At 38.9% G+C, this 19,836-nt stretch overlaps 1 protein-coding gene across 4 annotated transcripts in view; it reads right to left on the bottom strand.

Annotated features, from left to right (window-relative positions):
- The window catches only part of CENPC (centromere protein C), a 34,460-nt gene that overhangs the window by 8,820 nt on the left and 5,804 nt on the right, over positions 1–19,836 (bottom strand). For all 4 annotated transcript variants that reach the window (XM_068941130.1, XM_068941134.1, XM_068941132.1 and 1 more), the window contains exons 7-18: positions 19,002–19,208; positions 18,004–18,389; positions 16,481–17,342; positions 12,811–12,849; positions 11,516–11,595; positions 10,525–10,593; positions 9,056–9,160; positions 8,104–8,199; positions 6,666–6,761; positions 6,160–6,314; positions 5,498–5,588; positions 3,980–4,052 (exon numbers count right to left, since the gene is read on the bottom strand). In XM_068941130.1, coding sequence (XP_068797231.1) covers positions 3,980–4,052; positions 5,498–5,588; positions 6,160–6,314; positions 6,666–6,761; positions 8,104–8,199; positions 9,056–9,160; positions 10,525–10,593; positions 11,516–11,595; positions 12,811–12,849; positions 16,481–17,342; positions 18,004–18,389; positions 19,002–19,208 — 2,259 coding nt within the window. The remainder of the gene's footprint in view (positions 1–3,979; positions 4,053–5,497; positions 5,589–6,159; positions 6,315–6,665; positions 6,762–8,103; positions 8,200–9,055; positions 9,161–10,524; positions 10,594–11,515; positions 11,596–12,810; positions 12,850–16,480; positions 17,343–18,003; positions 18,390–19,001; positions 19,209–19,836) is intronic.

The following is a 19,836-nucleotide window of genomic DNA, read 5'->3' on the forward strand; positions in this document are numbered from 1 at the left end:
GTAATGGAACTCAGACTCACAAACACAACTGCACAACTCAAGTTGTGAACTGTCCTGCACTTGCTCACATTATATTCAGGCTAATGACAGGGAAATGAGTTTTTCACAAGGGTCAAGCAAAAAAAAAAATACAACCCAGATAAAGGGCAAGCAATCTAGCTCAACTCAACTCCTTACACACCATGTACTATCATTTTAAAAAACAGTTTCAAGTGAATGGCTGCAACTAGTACAACATACGTAACAATTAAATTAGCAAGTTACAACGCCTAGTCCTAATGTTAATAGAAAATGATTTACATTTACCGGCAACAGGATGCAACTGAATTTTTATCTCCATCTGCAACATGTGCTGCTTCTTCCCTTTTAAAAGTTAAACCCTACTAAAGTATAGGTGCCAGCCTAAGCACAAATAGAGGTGCTTAGATCGCCATCTAATGGTAAATATTGGAATTGCTTCTATAGACAGACCAGGAAAAGTTCAAGTTGGTTATTGTTTTTGTTTTTTTTTTTAATTCTTTTGTATTCTGCCGCCTCTTCTTTCCAAAACGCAATATTTTTCCTAAACCACAGAAGGTTGGAGCCACTGTAACTATTTCAAGAAACCAAGCTCCTTTTTCACACCAGAGTGGAAGAGAAAGGTGCTTCTTGCTTGATTGTCACAGCAAAATACATGGTATGCAACCATTTCTTTTATCAGAAGTTTAACAAGGAACACAAAGGCAAAAAAACCCAAATAAGCAAGTATCCAGTTGGATAGCTCTGATACTTCCTCATAATTTTACAAACTAAAAGGAACATCCCAGATACAATACCACGCATACTCAGCTGAAATGACTTTGCTACTAAAGAGAGAAAAATCAAACACTGAGATGCAGTTCAACTCTGAAATGTTCTCTGCAAACTCAACTATATGGGATACCTCTTGTAAGAAATTCAGTAGCCAGGTAGTAACAAAACCATCCAACCCAAAAAACTGCACCCATTGCATTCTGTTGTCATTCCCAGACACAGAATTAGGAGAACCTGACCAAATGTTTGTGGCATTCTGATCTCAGACCTGCACTTCAGTATCTGGCGCTTTGCAGTCTGTGTCAGGAACAGGTCTGCGCACGTTTCCTTTTGTTTAAGGAAACGTTCTGAAGGATCGATTTTTCACCATTTACTCGCGACCAACGAAAATCCACTCAAAAGCTTGCTGCCAAGTTGCAATATAGTACAGTGGGGGAAGACAGATTGGCGCCCTTGATACAACAAGGGCAATATACGACCTGTCAGCTGAACCTACCAATGTAGAACGTGTTGCAGGAAAGTGGCAGGCTGCCTGGACTTCCGTAACAACATACATCCACACTTTCCTTCAGAACCATAAACTGTAACCCATATTGTTCACCAGCCCCTTTAACAAGGCATCCCCTTTTCCACACCTGCAAAGTGAAAGGATAGCAAAGGGTACGCTCCTTTGCAAGGCTGCACAGAAGCTTCTCTCATAGTAGGATAAAACACCAGCAAATAGGCTACTTGTGGAATACAGGGAATGCTTTAGGTGGCAGCGGTTTTGTCTAGTCTGGCTTGTCACATGGCATTGCCAAGATGCATATCTTAATACTCTCTAAAAGGCAAGTCTAGCTAAAAATAAAAGGTCAAGCCAAACTTTCAGGAACCTGTTTTGACATAGGGAGCCCATAAACTTAATGGAGTTTAGCACTCATCTCTGGATAGGAATGAGGAATTAGTTTAGCATGCTCACGCCCATGTTGTGAAACACACTTAGTGCATGAGGATATTTTATGGTGTCAGCATAAAAGATCAGCGTTTTTGTCACCGATTTCAGCACTGTAGAAGGAATGATTGATGAAAATAGGCCTTGCTTTTTAAGCAGAGATTCTGGGGTGCTGAAGGTAGGGGTACCTGTAATGCTATCTCTGCAGCAAGTCATCAGCATTTCAAGTGCACATGAGTTTCCAGCATGAGTTTTCCAGAGGCTAAAGGGAGCTACACAATCTCAGCAGACAGGTAATACAGAAGAGAACCTGTAGCCTGCCCTCCTTCTGAACTCCCCTACCTTTAACACATCTGAAAAGTGGTTTTACTCTGACTTTCAGCTGAAGCAAATGAGCTGTGGGGCTCAGAGATCACATCCATGTCCTGACTGCTGCAAGACTTGTGGGAGAGGAGTAGATGATCTTTGGTCTAATGCTAGCCCTCTACTCTTTTCCAAGTGGCAAATTTCCAGATCTCTGCAGGCCTGAGGAGTAGAAAGACTTACAAACTGAGCATTTTCCTGGGTGGAATTCCCTCAAGCAGTGGAGACAGCATGCGTGCCCATCTGGTAGCTAATATGGCTCTAACACAGAAGGGACAATATTTGAATCTAGATGACCTTGAAGAGACCAACCCAAACCCAACATTCAGAAAAGCTGCCAGCATCAAATTATTATCAGTTGCAACTAAATTACTTTTTTTAAGCTCTCATGTTAAACTATCTACAAATTAGAGGCTGGGGAAAAATCAAAAGTCTTTCCCTGCAGTCTGAGCCTTGACAGCAAGTAATTTGTATCAAGGCAGAGGATGAACTGAATGGTATCTGGCATATTCCTTTGTTTCGCCTTCTTAGAGTTCAGCGTTACTTAGCTACAAATACATACAAGCCATATGACTTCTTCTGACCAAATATTTCCAAGGTCAGCACTGATCATAGGAATGACTGCTTGAAAGAGTATGTTTAAAAAACAAAAAAAAAAAAACAAAAAAAGCATATTATCTCAACTTCCCCAATCTAATTGATCTCCCACAGAGGAACGGTAATCTCAGTGTCCAAGCACTTTAACAGACACACGAAGCTAGTTGGCAGCTGACAGCTTCTTAAGGGAAGCACTAAAAGCCAACTCCTCTTTCTTACTTTAATGCATACCCTAGATTTGTCATAAGGATCTTGGCCAAAACTATTTAAAAGGTAAATACTCAGTCCTCAAGTACTCAGTCCTTAAACGCTTGTCAATCCCAGCTTAGTTTCCCCTGTCTCCTCTTCCTCTTCTGGAATAGCAGTAACCATTCAGAAAAATGACCCCATTGTAATAGCTGTAGTTTATCCTTGTCTTCAGCTTTAAGGAACCTTTAATAGCTTGGGAGACAAATGCTACATACACCATCTGCTGTCTAGACTTGGCTTTTGGAATACACAGAACAAGCATGATTTTCCCAGCAGTCTTTATTATTACCTATGAAAACATCAAGCAGAACAGAAGGATATATTAAGGCAATACCATTTGGCAATGATTTACTGCCCACAGAAAATAAAGCTATCCATAGCGTTCAGAGGTAATCACGCAATCACACTGCAGCTTCCATATAAAAGGTACAACTGACAAGCTTCTACACAAGACCTCCCATTTTACAACATGAATTTTAGACACTAACTACCAGCTGCTGGACAAGGAAAAAGCTCCTGTCATTAACATATTGGAAGAATGCTGGACACTAGCACACAAGCATTCCAGGAGCCCATCTCCATGACCAACAATTATTGAAGTGCAAGCAGCATCATCCTATGTTTAAACAGAGATTATTCTGAGAGGTTTGTACCAGACAAACTTTAAGTCTACCAGATGTTATCTGAAAATGTCAGAACTTGTTCAAGTGCTAAGCATCTTTTGGGTTATTAGACATATAAATGCAATTTGGAACAACAATATCTTTTACTTAAGAATTCTGTAATGATATCTTTTGATCTTCACATGGCAAAACAGTACCAGACCCAGAGTAAGCCCCCTCATTATGTAATATCAGTAAACATCTGAGTTGTTTTTGTTTTTGTTTTTGTTTTTTAACTCTCTTCATACTGATTTCTCCTGCTCTGTGTTAGTTTGTAATGTCAAGCTGGACAAACTCTTTTTATGTAAAAAAGAAACCCAAAAAACTCTATTATACAAAAGTTCGAAAAGCATTTTAACAAAATTTTATACGTAAAATTGTTTACCTATCTCTTTTCAGTTGTGTGAAAAGAAGAATGCTTGCTTCATTCAGAATATTACGTATGTTATATCCGTTCCCTAAAAATAAAAGCAGAAAAAGTTTTGTTTAGAAGCCATTAACTGTTTTTGAAGTTTACAACTAACTATTTTTCATTATTTCATATATTTTAACAGACAGGGAAGAGCAGCCCTTAATCTAGGATGCCATCCTTAAACCCAAGTCACTGCATTTCACAGTGATAAACAAGGAAGAAAACCTACATCTAGAGTTACTTATTTTAACCTATGGTAAGAATAAAGCAGTTCTTCATTAAGAAGTCTACCGAAAGCAAAGTAGTGGACATGAGCTCTCAGCTCTCAAAAGCCACAACAAAACTCTAAGATGATTGAATTTATTTTTTTAATTACTATGGAAAAACTCATTAACAACTGCACCTGGAGACTGTTTTTGCATCCTAACATGGCACCAAACATAGAAACATCTAAAAGGCACTGCACGTTGAGAGCAAGCAACATCCTAATGTTCATATATACCACCACACTTGATAGATGACAAAGAGGTCACCTGCCATAACTACTGCAGTATTCATCCAGCACATTCAGAATACTGAGGCCATTAGGAAGCACTAGAGAATGATGAGAAAATATGGATCCCTACAGCTATACAAAACTTTCACCAGATCATATGACCTACTTTCCCAAAATCAAACTACAAAATTGCCTCTGCAGACCACTGAACTTGCAAGATTAAAACAAAAAAGCTTCTACTAAAGCATCAAGCATTAATTGAACAGTGACTGTTGAAATGAGACACCATGGTGAAAAGTTAATGGAAAAATTGAGTACCAGTGGCAGCTTGTCATTTTCTAACATAGCTTCTTCACAAGCAAGCTACAAAAGTTCCCTATAGCTTCGTGAACAGTCTCCTTCAGAACTACTTCAAACTCTCCTGATTACAGTCCTACCCACTCAAGGACAGACTCTCATATGGAATTCATTCCACTTTCATTTCAAAAGGGCAAAATCAGAGGTATCTAACAATTCTCAACCAATATGAAGTTACAGCCCTTTCAACACACAAGTCTGCACCTTCTACAGATCAAGCACAGCATAATAGGTATTGAACTGATCCAGTTGGATTTTCACACTTTTATGTAGAAAATTAGCAAAAAGACTAAAACAGTCATATTAATTACCACCATATTAAGCTGTCTGTGAAGCTTTGCAAACATTATAGTTTGGGACAGAAACAGATTATCGAAAGAACGTGACTCTCAAAATTTGATCATGTAATCAAAAACTTTGAAGCCAACCCACCAAAACATGCAGTGTTTGCATGACTACCTTCAAAGTTTAGGTCATCAACCCACGTCCAGTGTTGGATCACATTCTCCTCTTCATAACCCTATCCTTTCCTATTCCCAACTCAAAATTCTTCTTAACTATCATTCGGTTTTAATTCCTAGCATGCTAAATCAGTCTAGTCTGTTTCCAACAAAGTGTTTTTAAACATACGTGCTTACCTGCTGGAACATAGAAAAAGTCCCCTGTAGTCAGATAGTATGACGTCTTATGCAAGGTAAGAACAATTTTGCCGTGGATAACATGGAAAGCCTTAATACAAGCCAAACAGTTCTAAGATTAGCAATGATCCTTTTGCAAACATTTAAGAAAACCACCCAAGAAAATAAGCTCTGTTTTCTAGCAACAGTTGTAAATGAAGGTCAAAAAACAAGTAAACCAGCATAATAAGCAGAGCTGCAACTCCTTTTCCTCACTCCTGTTGAAAAATAATTTGCAAAACCTAGAAGTGTGGGGAGGGGAGGTTTTTTTTTTCTTCTTTTTTTATTCCTTTTCTTTATACTTTTATATTTTGTCATCCAGTTCCAAACAATAAAAGCATACAGAGATACAGGCTTAATGTCAAACAAAGAAAGGCAATGTGCATGCAAAATACCTGGGCTAATATTAGCAAGTTTCTTTATTTCTAACTGTTTCGTATCGCAACTCAAACGATTCTTTAATGTTTCTTATACTTACTTGCATTTTAAGACAGAAAAATGAAAAACAAACCTGTCAAATTCATATGCTACTTTTAATCATTCTAAATATTCTTCAAAGTGTTAAAGATTTTCTGTACACACAGTCCACTATATAAAAATAAATTGGAAAAAAGTATACTTACTATTGTATCCATGTGAACAAACTGGTGTCCCTTTTCTTTAAATGGTTTCAAGACCAATTTACCAGTTGCAAAATCAGAAGTATTCAGATTTTTATATATTTCTACTGATTCATCTTTAAAGAAGCATGAATGTCTGTTTTCAGTGTTAATACACTCTACAAAAAAAAAAAAACAGTAGATTAACATTAAAGCAAACACGTAATCAGTTTTGTCATTAGCTCAATAACCACTTTTTAAGTTATATACACTGTGCACAATATCAGTGTAATACCCCAAAGAGCTAGACTCAATATTTAACTGAAAATTCAGGACATCTCACTCGCCTGTCCCTTTTTCTCTGTCCCTCAGACTCTTTCTCCAGAAAAACAATTAATATTTCAACAGCTCAGGTTTTTTTAATGCTTAAGGAGGCATGAATATTTTTCTAGATCAGTCTAAAGGAAGACTCTGTTCTAGGTACTTACTACATAATTCAGAAAGGTCCTTGTCACACTCCCTCAACTTACCTAGAAGAACTTCCTTATTTGTAATTGGGTCCAGTACAACAGTTGGCTTAGAAGTATCAGCTAGGGTCTGACCCAAATTTGCAGCTATCTCACTCCCTGAGGAGAAAAAAGGCCCAGTAAAATAATCATTTTACATTTTAAAAACTTTATTATGTCACTACAGTTCTTCCAGAATTTTATATTTCAAACATGAGTACTTTATTCTCAACAGCCCTAGTTTTTACTGCCCTAAGTGTGATCAATGAAAATAGTTTGGCACCATGAGTTTGCATATAAATGCCTGTAAAAACACACCTGTGACTTCCTTCTGCTGTACAAATTGACTGTTGACTCCTACCTTCCATCTCCCATCTCCCATCACTTCTGATTCCCTCATAGGACACCAACATTTCATAAGGCACTCCCTCCTTTCTCAAATTCATTTCTGACCCCAGTGTCCACTAATTCTATTTAGTACAGTTTCTAATTCATTTGATACAGACATCCACAGATCTCCCTTGGAGGCCTTTTTTCTATGGCAAAATGCCATCTGCCAGCACTTGTGTGGATGATTTTAATCAAGAGGTTGTACAACAGCTACAAGTTAGTTATTTCATGCTTGAGTTGTTTTAGAACTGTTTTGGGACCATATGGTATTCTCCAATTTGTTAGCATCATTTTGCTATTTGTTCTATTATTTTATATACAAATGTTTCAATTTCAAACAAAAGCATTGATGCGTCCCCAAAAAGAAAGCTTCTAACACCAAAACCTCTTCCACAGAAAGCACAGAAAAGAAATTGTCTGGACTATGACCCTATCTTCCTTCTGAGTACTGTCTACATGCTGATCATCTACTGGCCTTATAGACTCTCCAGCAAAGCTTCCTGTTTGTGGGTTTTTAGAAATAGATTTATTACCCATTTTTATCTATTTTGTGCCTCATTCTTAAAAGTTTCACCTGCCCTGTTACGTGTTTATATTTAACCTACAATAGTTTAAAAACCTATTGACACCATATGCTACCTTTTCAGATGTGAGACTACAGTTATCAGCGAAATGCCAGGAAGCTTTTGTACCTAAACTATACATTATGAACCTAAACACATTAACATCATTAACGAATAAGCTGATCAAGGACAGGAGTACAGCTTACTTTCTTTAACCCCTGCTTTAAAGGCATCACAACACTTCTGGTTCTGTCCTTTAGATCTCCCTTTCCAGTCTAAAGAAGTTCAAGTTTTTATAAAAAGATCAGATAGCGTTGCTATAGCCGCAGTGAAAGCAAAGTGTTTCTCATGTCAGATCACATTAACAAATTTCATTATGTAAAGTTTTCACCTAGAGAGAGAACCAAGTTGTCATAGGAGAAAATCTTAAAGCAATAGTGTATTTGAGTATAGAATTTTTTTTAAAGCATCAAAAAGAAAAACCAAAAAACAGAAGTCTGTGTTTATACTTGTCTGATTCCTTTTCTGCTTATGACCACCCTTCTTCCGTTTAATCTTCCTGCGAGGTTCTGTTTCAGGACACACTATTCCACTGATCACAAGTCCTGAAACAAAAGGAAGTTAAGCAAAGTTCCCTAACACATAATAATTACTCTACAAGAATGCAGATTTGCACACCCTAAAAGCATTTCAGTTCAGAATATATTTCCTCAATGCTGAAGCTATCTTCAGATAGCTTTAAAAAAATAGTAAGAAATCCAAAAAGCTTTTCAAAAGTAAAAGGTATTTAGAAAAGCAATACAATCTGACCCTTTTTGAAAAGAATCTGATCATATTTCAGATGAAGAATATTTCAGAAAGCCGACATGAGAGTCAAGTTTTAAGAGAAAAAAAAATCAACTTCAGGGACGCAAAGAAATGCTATTTTCAAGCAGATTAGTTATTTAAGCGAAGATCAAATTAGGCTGAATTGTCAGGAAAAAAAAATCACAGAACAAGATGTATTCTTTCGCTTGGGGCGTGACTAAATAAAATATTATAGTATCTTCCCTAGATAACAATCCACACACCAAGAGAAATGCTGCAATGAATGACCCATATGTTGTCTCTTTTCCCTACATTGTACAGAATCTTTGATATAATGAATGTAGTGGTACTGAGAAACCATTTTGTTCTTCCCAATATAGTTAAAACAAGTGCACTTAACATTCTCTGCTGATACTATTTCTACCTGAAAGAGAACATTCTCTGCTGATACTATTTCTACCTGAAAGAGGAGTAGCAAGAGAAAGAAAAAGACTACATGCAAAGATGACTAAACAGTAGCTTCAGACTACAAACAATTTACTTTTTTAAATTAATGAGCAAATAGCAAATGTCTCAGAGCTTTTATGGCACAAAGTCAGTCCATGCTAATTAACATTTACCATGCTATCAGCACAAAGCAAATAGAACTAATACCTGAAGGCATCATTGTATAGTTCACGCGCTCCCCTCGCCAATATTCCAAAGGTTTCAATCGTATCCTTTTTGTCCGACGAACATTAGGTGTGTTGGAGGGCATTACTAATTTAAAAAATGAAAGCATTCACATTAAATAAGAAAGAAAAACTCATAAATGGAAAGCACAAAATATTCTCTTCTGTTGCTGTGTGTAAGCACATCCCAGCTGATTTTTATACCATATAGTTTTTATAACAGGTGAAATGCATTGTATTTCACCCTACTTTTTTTAAACATTCATCACACTACCTTTCCACTATATGTCATTTTATGTATCTTAGTGAATCATCAATTTATGGACATTAGGGGCTTAAGCCAAAGAAACAGCAAAGATACAACCACGAAGACAACCCCTCACGACAAAGACTAAGAATCCTACTCAAATCTGAGTGATTTCATTAGCAACAGTGAAATTGCATTGCTTTGGTTGTGACAAGGAGACAGCAACAAAGAGACTGCATAAATAGCCATAACCCTTCCTGTTTCAGATTCCTAAGTCCCATCTCCAAAGTCCAGGAGAACAGCACTTTTGCCAACAGAAACCCACACATTCCCAGGACTTCGCAGAGATATATATAGTCAGACTTACCTATAACATAGGTTGAACTTTCAATTTTTTTAAGCTACCATATATGAATACAGTTAAGGTTCTATATATTTTAGTCTATCCAAGAAGGACTAAAAGCTCCCTTTAAGAGAGCAACTTAGTCAAGAATATTCAAATGCTAAAAATAAAAATGGTAAATAAAAAATTGCTTAACTAGCCTTTGAAAGTAGGCAAATCTATTGTTGCACATAAAGTATAATGAAGGGATTAACAACAAATAAAAAAATAAAGACACATTAGTGTGGGATTACAATCCACTGCATGCCTACTGTTCCAGCCTATCCTCCCACATGACCAGCTTGGACCACAACAGGAAATAAGGTCATTTGCATCCTCAGTTAAATTATGTCAAACTACTTCAAATTCTCTTAGACTTGCCACAGATTAAGAGGACACCTATGAATTGATGGGAGAGAGCAGTTACCAAATAGTAAGCAGTGTCTGCCTCAATAGTAAACGAGAAATGGAAAGGTGATAATTAAAAAGATAATTGTCAAATACAATAAAAAAGGAAAACGGGAAAGTCCTTTAAAGTAACTTAAAGATTAGAGCAGGGTTACACAGTACCCTAATGAGGGATGAACAAGCCTTATCTACAAATACCTTCCACATTTTTTCTGCCTGTTCTCCAAATATTTTTCAGCTTAAAATTAAGGCTTTGAGGACTCGGCATTGCATAAAGTACTAATGATGCTTAATAAATCAGTGCATGAATCCTTTTCCAGGGGTTTTCCTACACCTCCTTTAGTGTAATCTTTGTCAACCTGGAAACACATTTGTATTTATAGGCTTACATTAAGGTATTTTAAAATAATCTTACCTATTTTATGCCTTGCTATACTGTTTGACAACAGATCGTTTATTTGACAATTCAAATCTTCAGAGTTATCTGAAAATACATTCAGCAAAATCCATCACAATACTGCTCCTAACTTCAACATTCAATTATTCAATATATCAACTAGGAGCAACCAAAAGTAATTATGAGCAAAATTCCCAAGCTCCAATTTCCTTAAACAAATATGAAACCCTTGATGTAAATAAACAGCATACGTAATACAATTTTATGTAGAATAAACTTGAAAATTGTATGAAAACTATGCATAGAAGTAAACATTCCTCAGATCTATCCCTCTGAAAAAAAAAAAACTATATGCAAATTATATCTACCACACATAATTCTATTGATCGAAGTGCAAGATCATTCAGCTTTATGCCACTCAAGTATAACTTCAGAAGAAAGTTACTTTCAAAACATGCACCAAAGTAGGTCTCTGAAGAAAGCGTTGCATAAACTAACTAACATTTACAACTGGCTCTAGAGCATTAAAGAAAAGACTTTCTATCCTCAGAGTTCGTACTTGCTATGACAGTATGTGCAACTTGTGTATGGAAACATAGCATAGAAAATGAAAGTATTCTTAGGTAAACAGGCCATGATTCCATAAGGCTGTAAACTTTGACCTAGAGTGGCAGGAAGCGATCAAAACACAGTACCATCACTTGACAACACACTAAGTTGGTACAAACTGAGTATTAAAAGTTTGTTCAAAATATTTTGGAAGGACAATTTAATCCTGGTAGGCTTTATGTCAAACCACACAGTGCTTGTCCTTCCATGGGTAACATAATATAAAGCTGGCATAAACACTGTATCATATACCTGAACAGAAATGTGATCACTCCCACTCCAATTTGCATTTGTTATTCTGGACAAGCCAGTAGTGAGAGATATAATAGACATTACTCCAGAATCATAACCTAAGAAGCATATACAGAAAATGTAGGAAAACATCAACTTTAAACATTACCTGAAGATGAATTATCCTGTTTACAAGCAAAGGACTTCCTTCTGGAAGTAAATTTAACATCATCTTCTAGTAAAGGCCCACTTCAAAGAAAATAAAAGAACAAAAATCATCTGGAAATGTTACATATCAAAAGAACATTACAGCAAAACCAGGAGTGGCAAATCAACTTTTTTCAGATCACGCAGTCTTTGCTTCTAAATGCAATGTCTCTACCAATTAGACATGGAAGCAAATGACTGCTAGCTAGAAACCACAGGTCCCAAAACCATCGAACAGAGTACACTAAAAACTGCTCCTCTACTCAGTCAACATACAGCCAAACTAGTGTTCATGTAATCTCTCTAACCAGACTTACTAAAATCTCTTTCTTTTTTTCCCCTCCCTTTCAGGAGAAAGGGACCTCCTCCTTTTCTCTGCACCATGATTATAAAAAGCTTTAAAGAAGTGTTCTATATGCTGTAAGAAAAGGGCCGAAAAATAGTTTATAATTTAGCTAAGTATCCTGTCATAAAACCTTCCCCATAACTTGACAATAATTAACATGCATGCACTTCCACCAGAGAGAAATTCTCCAGCAATCAAGTTGTTTATAACGGGACTTCAGTAAACAACATTAGCCTTAGTAGCCCTAACCTTTCCCCCTTCCCCCAGTCTTTGGCTGCACTTCACTACCATTACAACGGAAACAGATCAAGTTCAGCAGCTGAAGGTAGCTAGGACCCATAAGAACTCCAAAAGGTGCACTTCAATTCTAGATCATTGCACCTACACTTTGTAGCACCAGTTTGTCCAGTCCAAGTCTGCAGTTGGATCATTTATATTAACACACTAAAGTTTTCAGTAGAACTGCAATATAAGAATTCAGTAAATCCAGACTGTCACTTCCCTTTGCTTTCTTATTAAGTTCCCTTCCCATGAAGGAAAAGGTATGTGCTTATCCACCTGCGCAGTTTGCATTCCAGAGACTAGCACATACCCTACTTAATGGCAACAAAGTTATTCATGCACTTGTTAACAGATTCTAGAGTGCATATTTCTGTTTAAAAGTCACATGCTAAGGTGCAAGCGAGCCTCAAAGCAAAAAATCCCCAAAGGCAAAAATCCTATTGTGACAGCTTATTCACCACTGGAAAAAGGATTTTATTATTTTGTTAGCTGTATTAGTACAAGTACGCGGATGCCTCAAGCATGAATCACGATCCCTTTCTAGTAAATTCTATATTAACACAAAATAGAACATAGTAATTTTAACAGGGGGATTAAACGCAAATTTTACAGACAACTAGGTAAATTACCTTCTATGATTCATAGCTTTCTCAGCTGCAGAGGAATCTCTAGAAAATGAGACAATTATTATTACTGCACGTACTGGAAGTAAATAATTTTAGTTAGGGAAATGAACCATTTAAAAGAAGTTTTCAAAAAAACAGCAATAGAAAGAACAATAAGTACTCATCTATACTGGTTAGAGATAATTCCTGTTTTCATTACTAATCATTAGTAAAGTCAGTTCCATTTAAAAAAGTAATAATAATTGAAAAATTAAGCATTGCATGCTCTGAATTTATAAACAAAGTAACACACAAGAAATCAATATTATAGTTTTCCACTATTATGAAGTCTCATACAAGCATTTGAATCTCACACAAGCATTTTGGTTAGTTTTATCAATATTTACATTTACACTGAAGTAGCAGTTTCTAAACACATCCACATTCTCAGAGCTTACTGGAAGGTGCACCCACTTCTCCCATTGCACTCCATTTCCCTAGCCTCACCATTCCAGATTCTAGATATCTCTGCTAACATCCATGGGCTCTGATTTTCTCCCAACTCTGGCTATCCTACTCACGAACTGCTTGCAATAGTAAATTTACAAAACGTAGCATAGGAATTCTAAAAATAAGATTCACAGAATCACAGAATCACAGAATCGTTTAGGTTGGAAGGGACCTCTGGAGATCATCTAGTCCAACCTCCCTGCTCAAGCAGGGTCACCTAGAGCACCTTGCACAGGATCACATCCAGATGGGTTTTGAATATCTCCAGGAAAGGAGACTCCACAACCTCTCTGGGCAACCTGTTCCAATGCTCTGTCACCCTCACAGTCAAGAAGTTTTTTCTCAGGTTCAGATGGAAATTCCTGTGGTTCAGTTTCTGCCCGTTGCCTCTTGTCCTGTTGCTGGGCACCACGGAGAAGAGGCTGGCCTCATCCTCTTGACACTCCCCCTTCAGATACTTGTACACGTTGATGAGATCCCCCCTCAATCTTCTCTTCTCCAGGCTGAACAGGCCCAGCTCTTGCAGTCTTTCTTCAGAGGAGAGGTGCTCCAGCCCTCTAATCATCTTGGTAGCCCTCCGCTGGACTCTCTCCAGGAGTGCCATGTCTCTCTTGTCCTGGGGAGCCCAGAACTGGGCACAGGACTCCAAGGGAGGCCTCACCAGGGCTGAGGAGAGGGGCAGGATCACCTCCCTCCACCTGCTGGCAACACTCTGCCTAATGAACCCCAGCAGACCGTTGGCCCTCCTGGCCACAAGGGCACACTGCTGGCTCACGTTTAACTTGTTGTCTACCAGCACTCCCAGGTCCTTCCCGGCAGAGCTACTTTCCAACAGGTCAACCCCCAGCCTGTACTAGTGCAGGGGGTTATTCCTGCCTAGGTGCAGGACCTTGCACTTGCCTCTGTTGACCTTCAGGAGGTTCCTCTCCGCCCAGCTCTCCAGCCTGTCCAGGTCCCTCTGAATGGCAGCACAGCCTTCTGGTGTGTTAGCCTCTCCCCCCAGTTTAGTCTCATCAGCAAACTTGCTGAGGGTGCACTCTGTCCCTTCCTCAAGGTCATCGATGAATATATTGAACAAGACTGGACCCATTACTGACCCCTGGGGGACACCGCTAGCCACAGGCCTCCAACTTGACTCTGCGCCATTCACCACAACCCTCTGAGCTCGACCATCCAGCCAGTTCTCAAGCCACCTCACTGTCCACTCGTCTAACCCACACTTCCTGAGCTTACCTAGGAGGATGTGATGGGAGACAGTGCCCAAAGCCTTGCTGAAGGCCAGGTAGACAACATCCACTGCTCTCCCCTCATCTCCCCAGCCAGTCATTCCATCCGAGAAGGCTAGCAGATTGGTCAAGCATGCTTTCCCTTTGGTGAATCCATGCTGACTACTCCTGATCACCTTCTTGTCCTCCACGCGTTTAGAGAGGACCTCCAGGAGGAGCTGTTCCATCACCTTTCCAGGGATGGAGGGGAGGCTGACAGGCCTGGAGTTCCCTGGATCCTCCTTCTTGCCCTTTTGGAAGACTGGCGTGACATTGGCTTTCTTCCAGTCCTCAGGCACCTCTCCTGATCTCCAGGACCTTTCAAAGAGGACGGAGAGTGGCCTAGCAATAACATCCGCCAGCTCCCTCAGCACTCGTGGGTGCATCCCAGCGGGGCCCATGGATTTATGGATGTCAAGCTTGGACAAAAGATCTCTAACCTGATCCTCCTCCACCAAGGGAGAGTCTTCCTTTCTCCAGACTTCCTCTCTTGCCTCCAAGGTCTGGAATTCCTCAGGACTGGCCTTAGCAGTGAAGACGGAAGCAAAGGCAGCATTCAATAACTCTGCCTTCTCTGTATCCTTCGTCACCAGGGCACCCGCCCCATTCAGCAGCAGGCCCACTTTCTCCCTAGGCTTCCTTTTGCTAGTGATGTACTTGAAGCAGCCCTTCTTGTTGTCCTTGACATCCCTTGCCAGATTGAATTCCAAATGGGCCTTAGCCTTCCTTGTCGCATCCCTGCACACTCTGACAACGTCCCTGTATTCCTCCCAAGTGGCCCGTCCCCTTTTCCACATTCTGTACACTTCCTTCCTCTGCTGGAGTTTGGCCAGGAGTTCCTTGCTCATCCATGCAGCTCTCCTGCCCGCTTTGCTCGACTTCTTACTCAGAGGGATGCACTGCTCTTGAGCCTGGAGGAAGTGATGCTTGAATATGAACCAGCTTGCTTGGACCCCTCTTCCTTCTAGGGCCCTACCCCATGACATTCCCCTAAGTAGGTCCCTCAAGAGGCCAAAGTCAGCTCTCCTCAAGTCCAGCGTTGCAATCCTACTCATTGCCCTGCTCCCTCCTCGCAGGATCCTGAACTCCACCATCTCATGGTCACTGCAGCCAAGGCTGTCCCCAACCTTCATTCTCGTAACAGTATTAAAAAAACTATTATTTCCATCAGTCTTGGGCACTAAAAAATATTATAATATAAACAGGTCAAATTATCCAGCATTCCTATCCATCAGAAAAAAAAAAAACTTTAAAAAGGACAATTTCACATAAAGCAACAGAGCTCTAAGGATGCACCCTCTAGTTAGTGGGTTATTCCTGAAGTGCCCCCTATAAGAGTATTTTACACCTTCTTCTAAAACACTGGACATTGAGCACTGTGAGGCTAGTAAACTTGATGAGTAACTCATCTTAGTTACCTGGCATATGCTCAGTGTCCTGTAAAAGGATTTCTCATGACCTGAACCAAAAAATGACTCAAAATTCAACTGAATGGTACCTCTTAATATAGGACTAGCTGCATTTTAAACAGCCAAAAACATAAACCAGTTGTAGTATTTTCTCTTGAGAAGTCTCTTCTGCAACTTCACAAGACAGACCGGTGTCTTCAAAAGTTATCCTAGGGGGATTTTTTTTTTGCTTTTTCTTTTTAACATGGGATCTGCTACTCAAGTCTGAGAAGAACTCTACAAATTCCAGTATAAGTCTCCTTATGTAGGAGTGGTCACTAGATTTGGCACCCTACCTTTGCCAACAGGATGTTAATTGCACCTCTAGGTTTCTCTATTAGCTAGTTAATCAGTCTGAAACTGTCAGACTATATTTCAACTGTGCAATTACTGCTTAAAAGTTGATAAAACAGGTTTCATAAACTATCAAGTTCTATCACATTTTTTAAAGGAATCAAACAAATTACTTACTGTGATCCATGTTGCATGCTACGTTTTCTTTTGTTACTTTTTGTTTTCACATCTGATGGCTTGGGTTTTTTTTCTACCAGGTCCTGCACAGAAGAGCTCTCAGAACCTGTTGTATTTTGAGGCTCAGTGTCCTCAGAGTTTGAGCATACACTTTTACGGGCTTTGCGACGAATCTCTTCAGGTATTTTCCTTGGAGACTTAGCTGATGACCTCTTCTCAGAATTCTGCACAGTGTCTATGAGATTCTGCAGTAGCTCTTTAGGTTTTACAGGAGTTTTGTTATTTGTACTGCCAAGTGATTCCAACGAATGCAAAACATTTTTAGGTTTTTCAGGGTTAGTCAAATTCTGAAGCATAGAAGTCTGTAGTTCCAGATGCAATGGTGATGGAAACGCTTCATTTAACTTTACAGACTCTCTTTCAAGCCCTTCTTCAACAGTTTCACTTTCAGAACTCTCCACTGTTTGCAATTGAGTCTTTTTATTGCTACCTTTCTTGCCAAATGCTTTCATTTTCTTTCTGGCACCTTCTGCCAGTTTCTTAGGTGCAGTATCTTTCGAAAGTTTCTGCTTAACATTCTGTTTCTTGTGAACTAAATGCTGAGACGTTCTTAAAGTGGACTGCACATAGTTTGAAGACTTGAGATTCTTTTTTGGCCAAAGAGTATGCTCCTGTTGATCTCCAGTTGAAGGCACAGATGAATCCTCAGTTGCCATCACCCTTTTTTTACATCCTTCTGCATCAGATGCTTTTGTGTCTAATCCAGACAGTGATGATAACATTTCTTCATCTTCTGGTTTCAAGGACGGGTCTTTTCTCTGTTTTGGAGAACCTTGCTTAAGTGCTTCCTTTTTAGTCTTTTCTATCAAATACACAAAACATATAGCTATTAATAACTCTTCCCCATAAAAACTCAAAGAAACACTTTTACATGTGAATACATAAAATTTAACCAAAGAATCATATAAAAATAAAGCATCACAAAATCAGGGTTTTTTCCTTGATGGTTAATATGGCTTTCTCAGCACTGCAGTCCATGCAGAATTCAATATAGAATTTTGGGTGACCTTAGTGTATTTCCTAGCAGGAATAAAAAGACAGAAACGTTCACATTCAATCTGCTTTCCAGTTTCAGCTCTTCCTGCTAAGAAACCCTTCCCAGCTAATCCTCAGAAACTGAATCTCAATTCACAACACACATCTTAACCTTATTCCTAGCGAGACAGGAGTAAAAGCTTGAAGGTACTTTCCTTCTTCATTCCGTTTTTAAGAAAAGGAGGAAGTCATCACTGCTAACTTAATTTTAAAACTCTTAATAGGAAGGGCTAACAAAAAGAAATGAGCAAAGACATTCTCCCTCACTGCCTTATATAAACCCACACCTAACTGAGCACCTGCAATATCAATTAAGACTGGCAATTTGTCTCATCTCCTTTATCCTCCGCATTTCCCATTAAAAACAAAAAAAGGCAGTAATATGGTGATCTCAAAGGAAAAGCCCAAAGACCTGTTAAATAACTCACCCATATGAGTTCTGCTTTGTCTTTGAGATTTAAGGACATTTCCTTCCCTGTCAGAAGATACTGTCTCCAATTCTGCTGCACTTCTGAAGTCACGTTGCACTCTGACATCCAAATCATGCGTTTGCTGTTTATCAAGTGCTTCAATCTGTACCTTTCTGTTCCTGCCTTTCTTACTTTCTGTCTTCTGCCTTTCAGAGGACTGAGATTTCAAAGTAGGAGTTGCAGAGCCATCTTTTTTTGGTTTTTTGTTCTTCTGGGGTATTGAAAACCAAGAATTAAAAGACACACCATCTGATTCATCAATTAAAAATTCACATTCATTTTCTATTTCTAAATCTTGATCTTTCACAAGAGGAGGTGATGGTGGTGATATTGAGGCTGAACACCTGAAGAAAGGAGGGACAAAGTGTTCATATGAATAGGAAAAAAAATTGAGTTTCGATCTTGTAAATCCTAGTGATGACTGCAGAGCACACAAGCATGCTATAGGATACTATTCAGAACAATGATTACAAAGGCCATCATTCATTGCCTTTAATCTTCCAAAAGGAGCACAACGCCTGCTTTTTCTTTCTTTAGCCTGATACCCATATCTCATCATTTCTCAGATGCTACATAGGCAGCTTCCTACCTAACTGCTCAGATCCATATCTGCTCTAAAAGACTGCTTGATCACCACTAACTTAAGAATCACATATCCTTTGCCTGAATACTCCAACGTTATGTATCAAAACCTCTCAGGCTCAATCTGAAAAGCTTTTTAAAAGCTGTATACTCTTTCACTGGCAGACAAAAGAAATATCATTATTAAACCATAGTTGCACAAAAAGCTCAAATAGCTACTTAACACCTTCCTCAGGTCGAGCTTTTCAGTAATGAGGGAATATCCCAAGACATCATCCCATATCATATTTATAGGTAAAATTATGTTATTCCGATACTTAGGCCTGGATTATTTTACTAGCAAATTATGTTCCATGTTAAGCCTCCAAACACACCTTTTTCCAAGTGTTCCTGTCATTACAGCTGCTAAGAACGCTGAAGAGAAAGACGACTTCTTTTTCTGTACAGAGGACACAGCAGTATGGTCTGTTCCTTGCACCAGAACAAGCTGCTCATTTTTCCCAGTTTGAGGTCCTCCCAAATTTTCAACTTCCACACGGCTCTTAAATGCAGTAGGAGTATTTTGCTCATCAAAACGTAATCTAGATATGAGAAACTGTATTTAAATACAATGCTATACATTAAAGTACCTCGTTGATGGAGAAATGCTCTCACTTTCTCCTGCTGACACTGTCTCACCTTTTATGAATGAACTTTCATTTGGTAATTTGCTGGAACACAGGCTATCGTTCCTACTTCCAAGTATAGTAGCTAGCGTCCTAATCAATAAGGCAACAAGGGCAAACCTGAGACTCTTGAGCAAAGCAAGGGCTGCTCAACAATCCAAACACATAATTTTAAGAGAAAGCGCTTCAAAAATTGTCAGGTCTCCTAGATCCTGGGCGCATCCCTGAATGAAACTCTTCACAGTTTCATCACACCATGGGTCAATGGGAGCACTGCCACTCCCTCTCTATCAACTTCCCCAGAGATTCAGTCCTTCAAGACAGCAAAACCATGACCACAGCAGCTGGCCACTATGGCAACTGAACTTCCGATTTTCCAAAGAGGAAATCTCTCAGTGACCACAACTGATGTTGTACCACTTTGTATAAAATATTTGCATATTTAGACTGAGAGGAAGGAGGACTTCTCATCTATGCTTTAGCAAAATTTGTGTTGCTTTTAAGGTGAACACCGTCAACAGGATTTACTGAAAAAAACAGAATA

Source organism: Struthio camelus, chromosome 4 (assembly GCF_040807025.1).
Source record: "Struthio camelus isolate bStrCam1 chromosome 4, bStrCam1.hap1, whole genome shotgun sequence".
Lineage (NCBI taxonomy): Eukaryota > Metazoa > Chordata > Aves > Struthioniformes > Struthionidae > Struthio > Struthio camelus.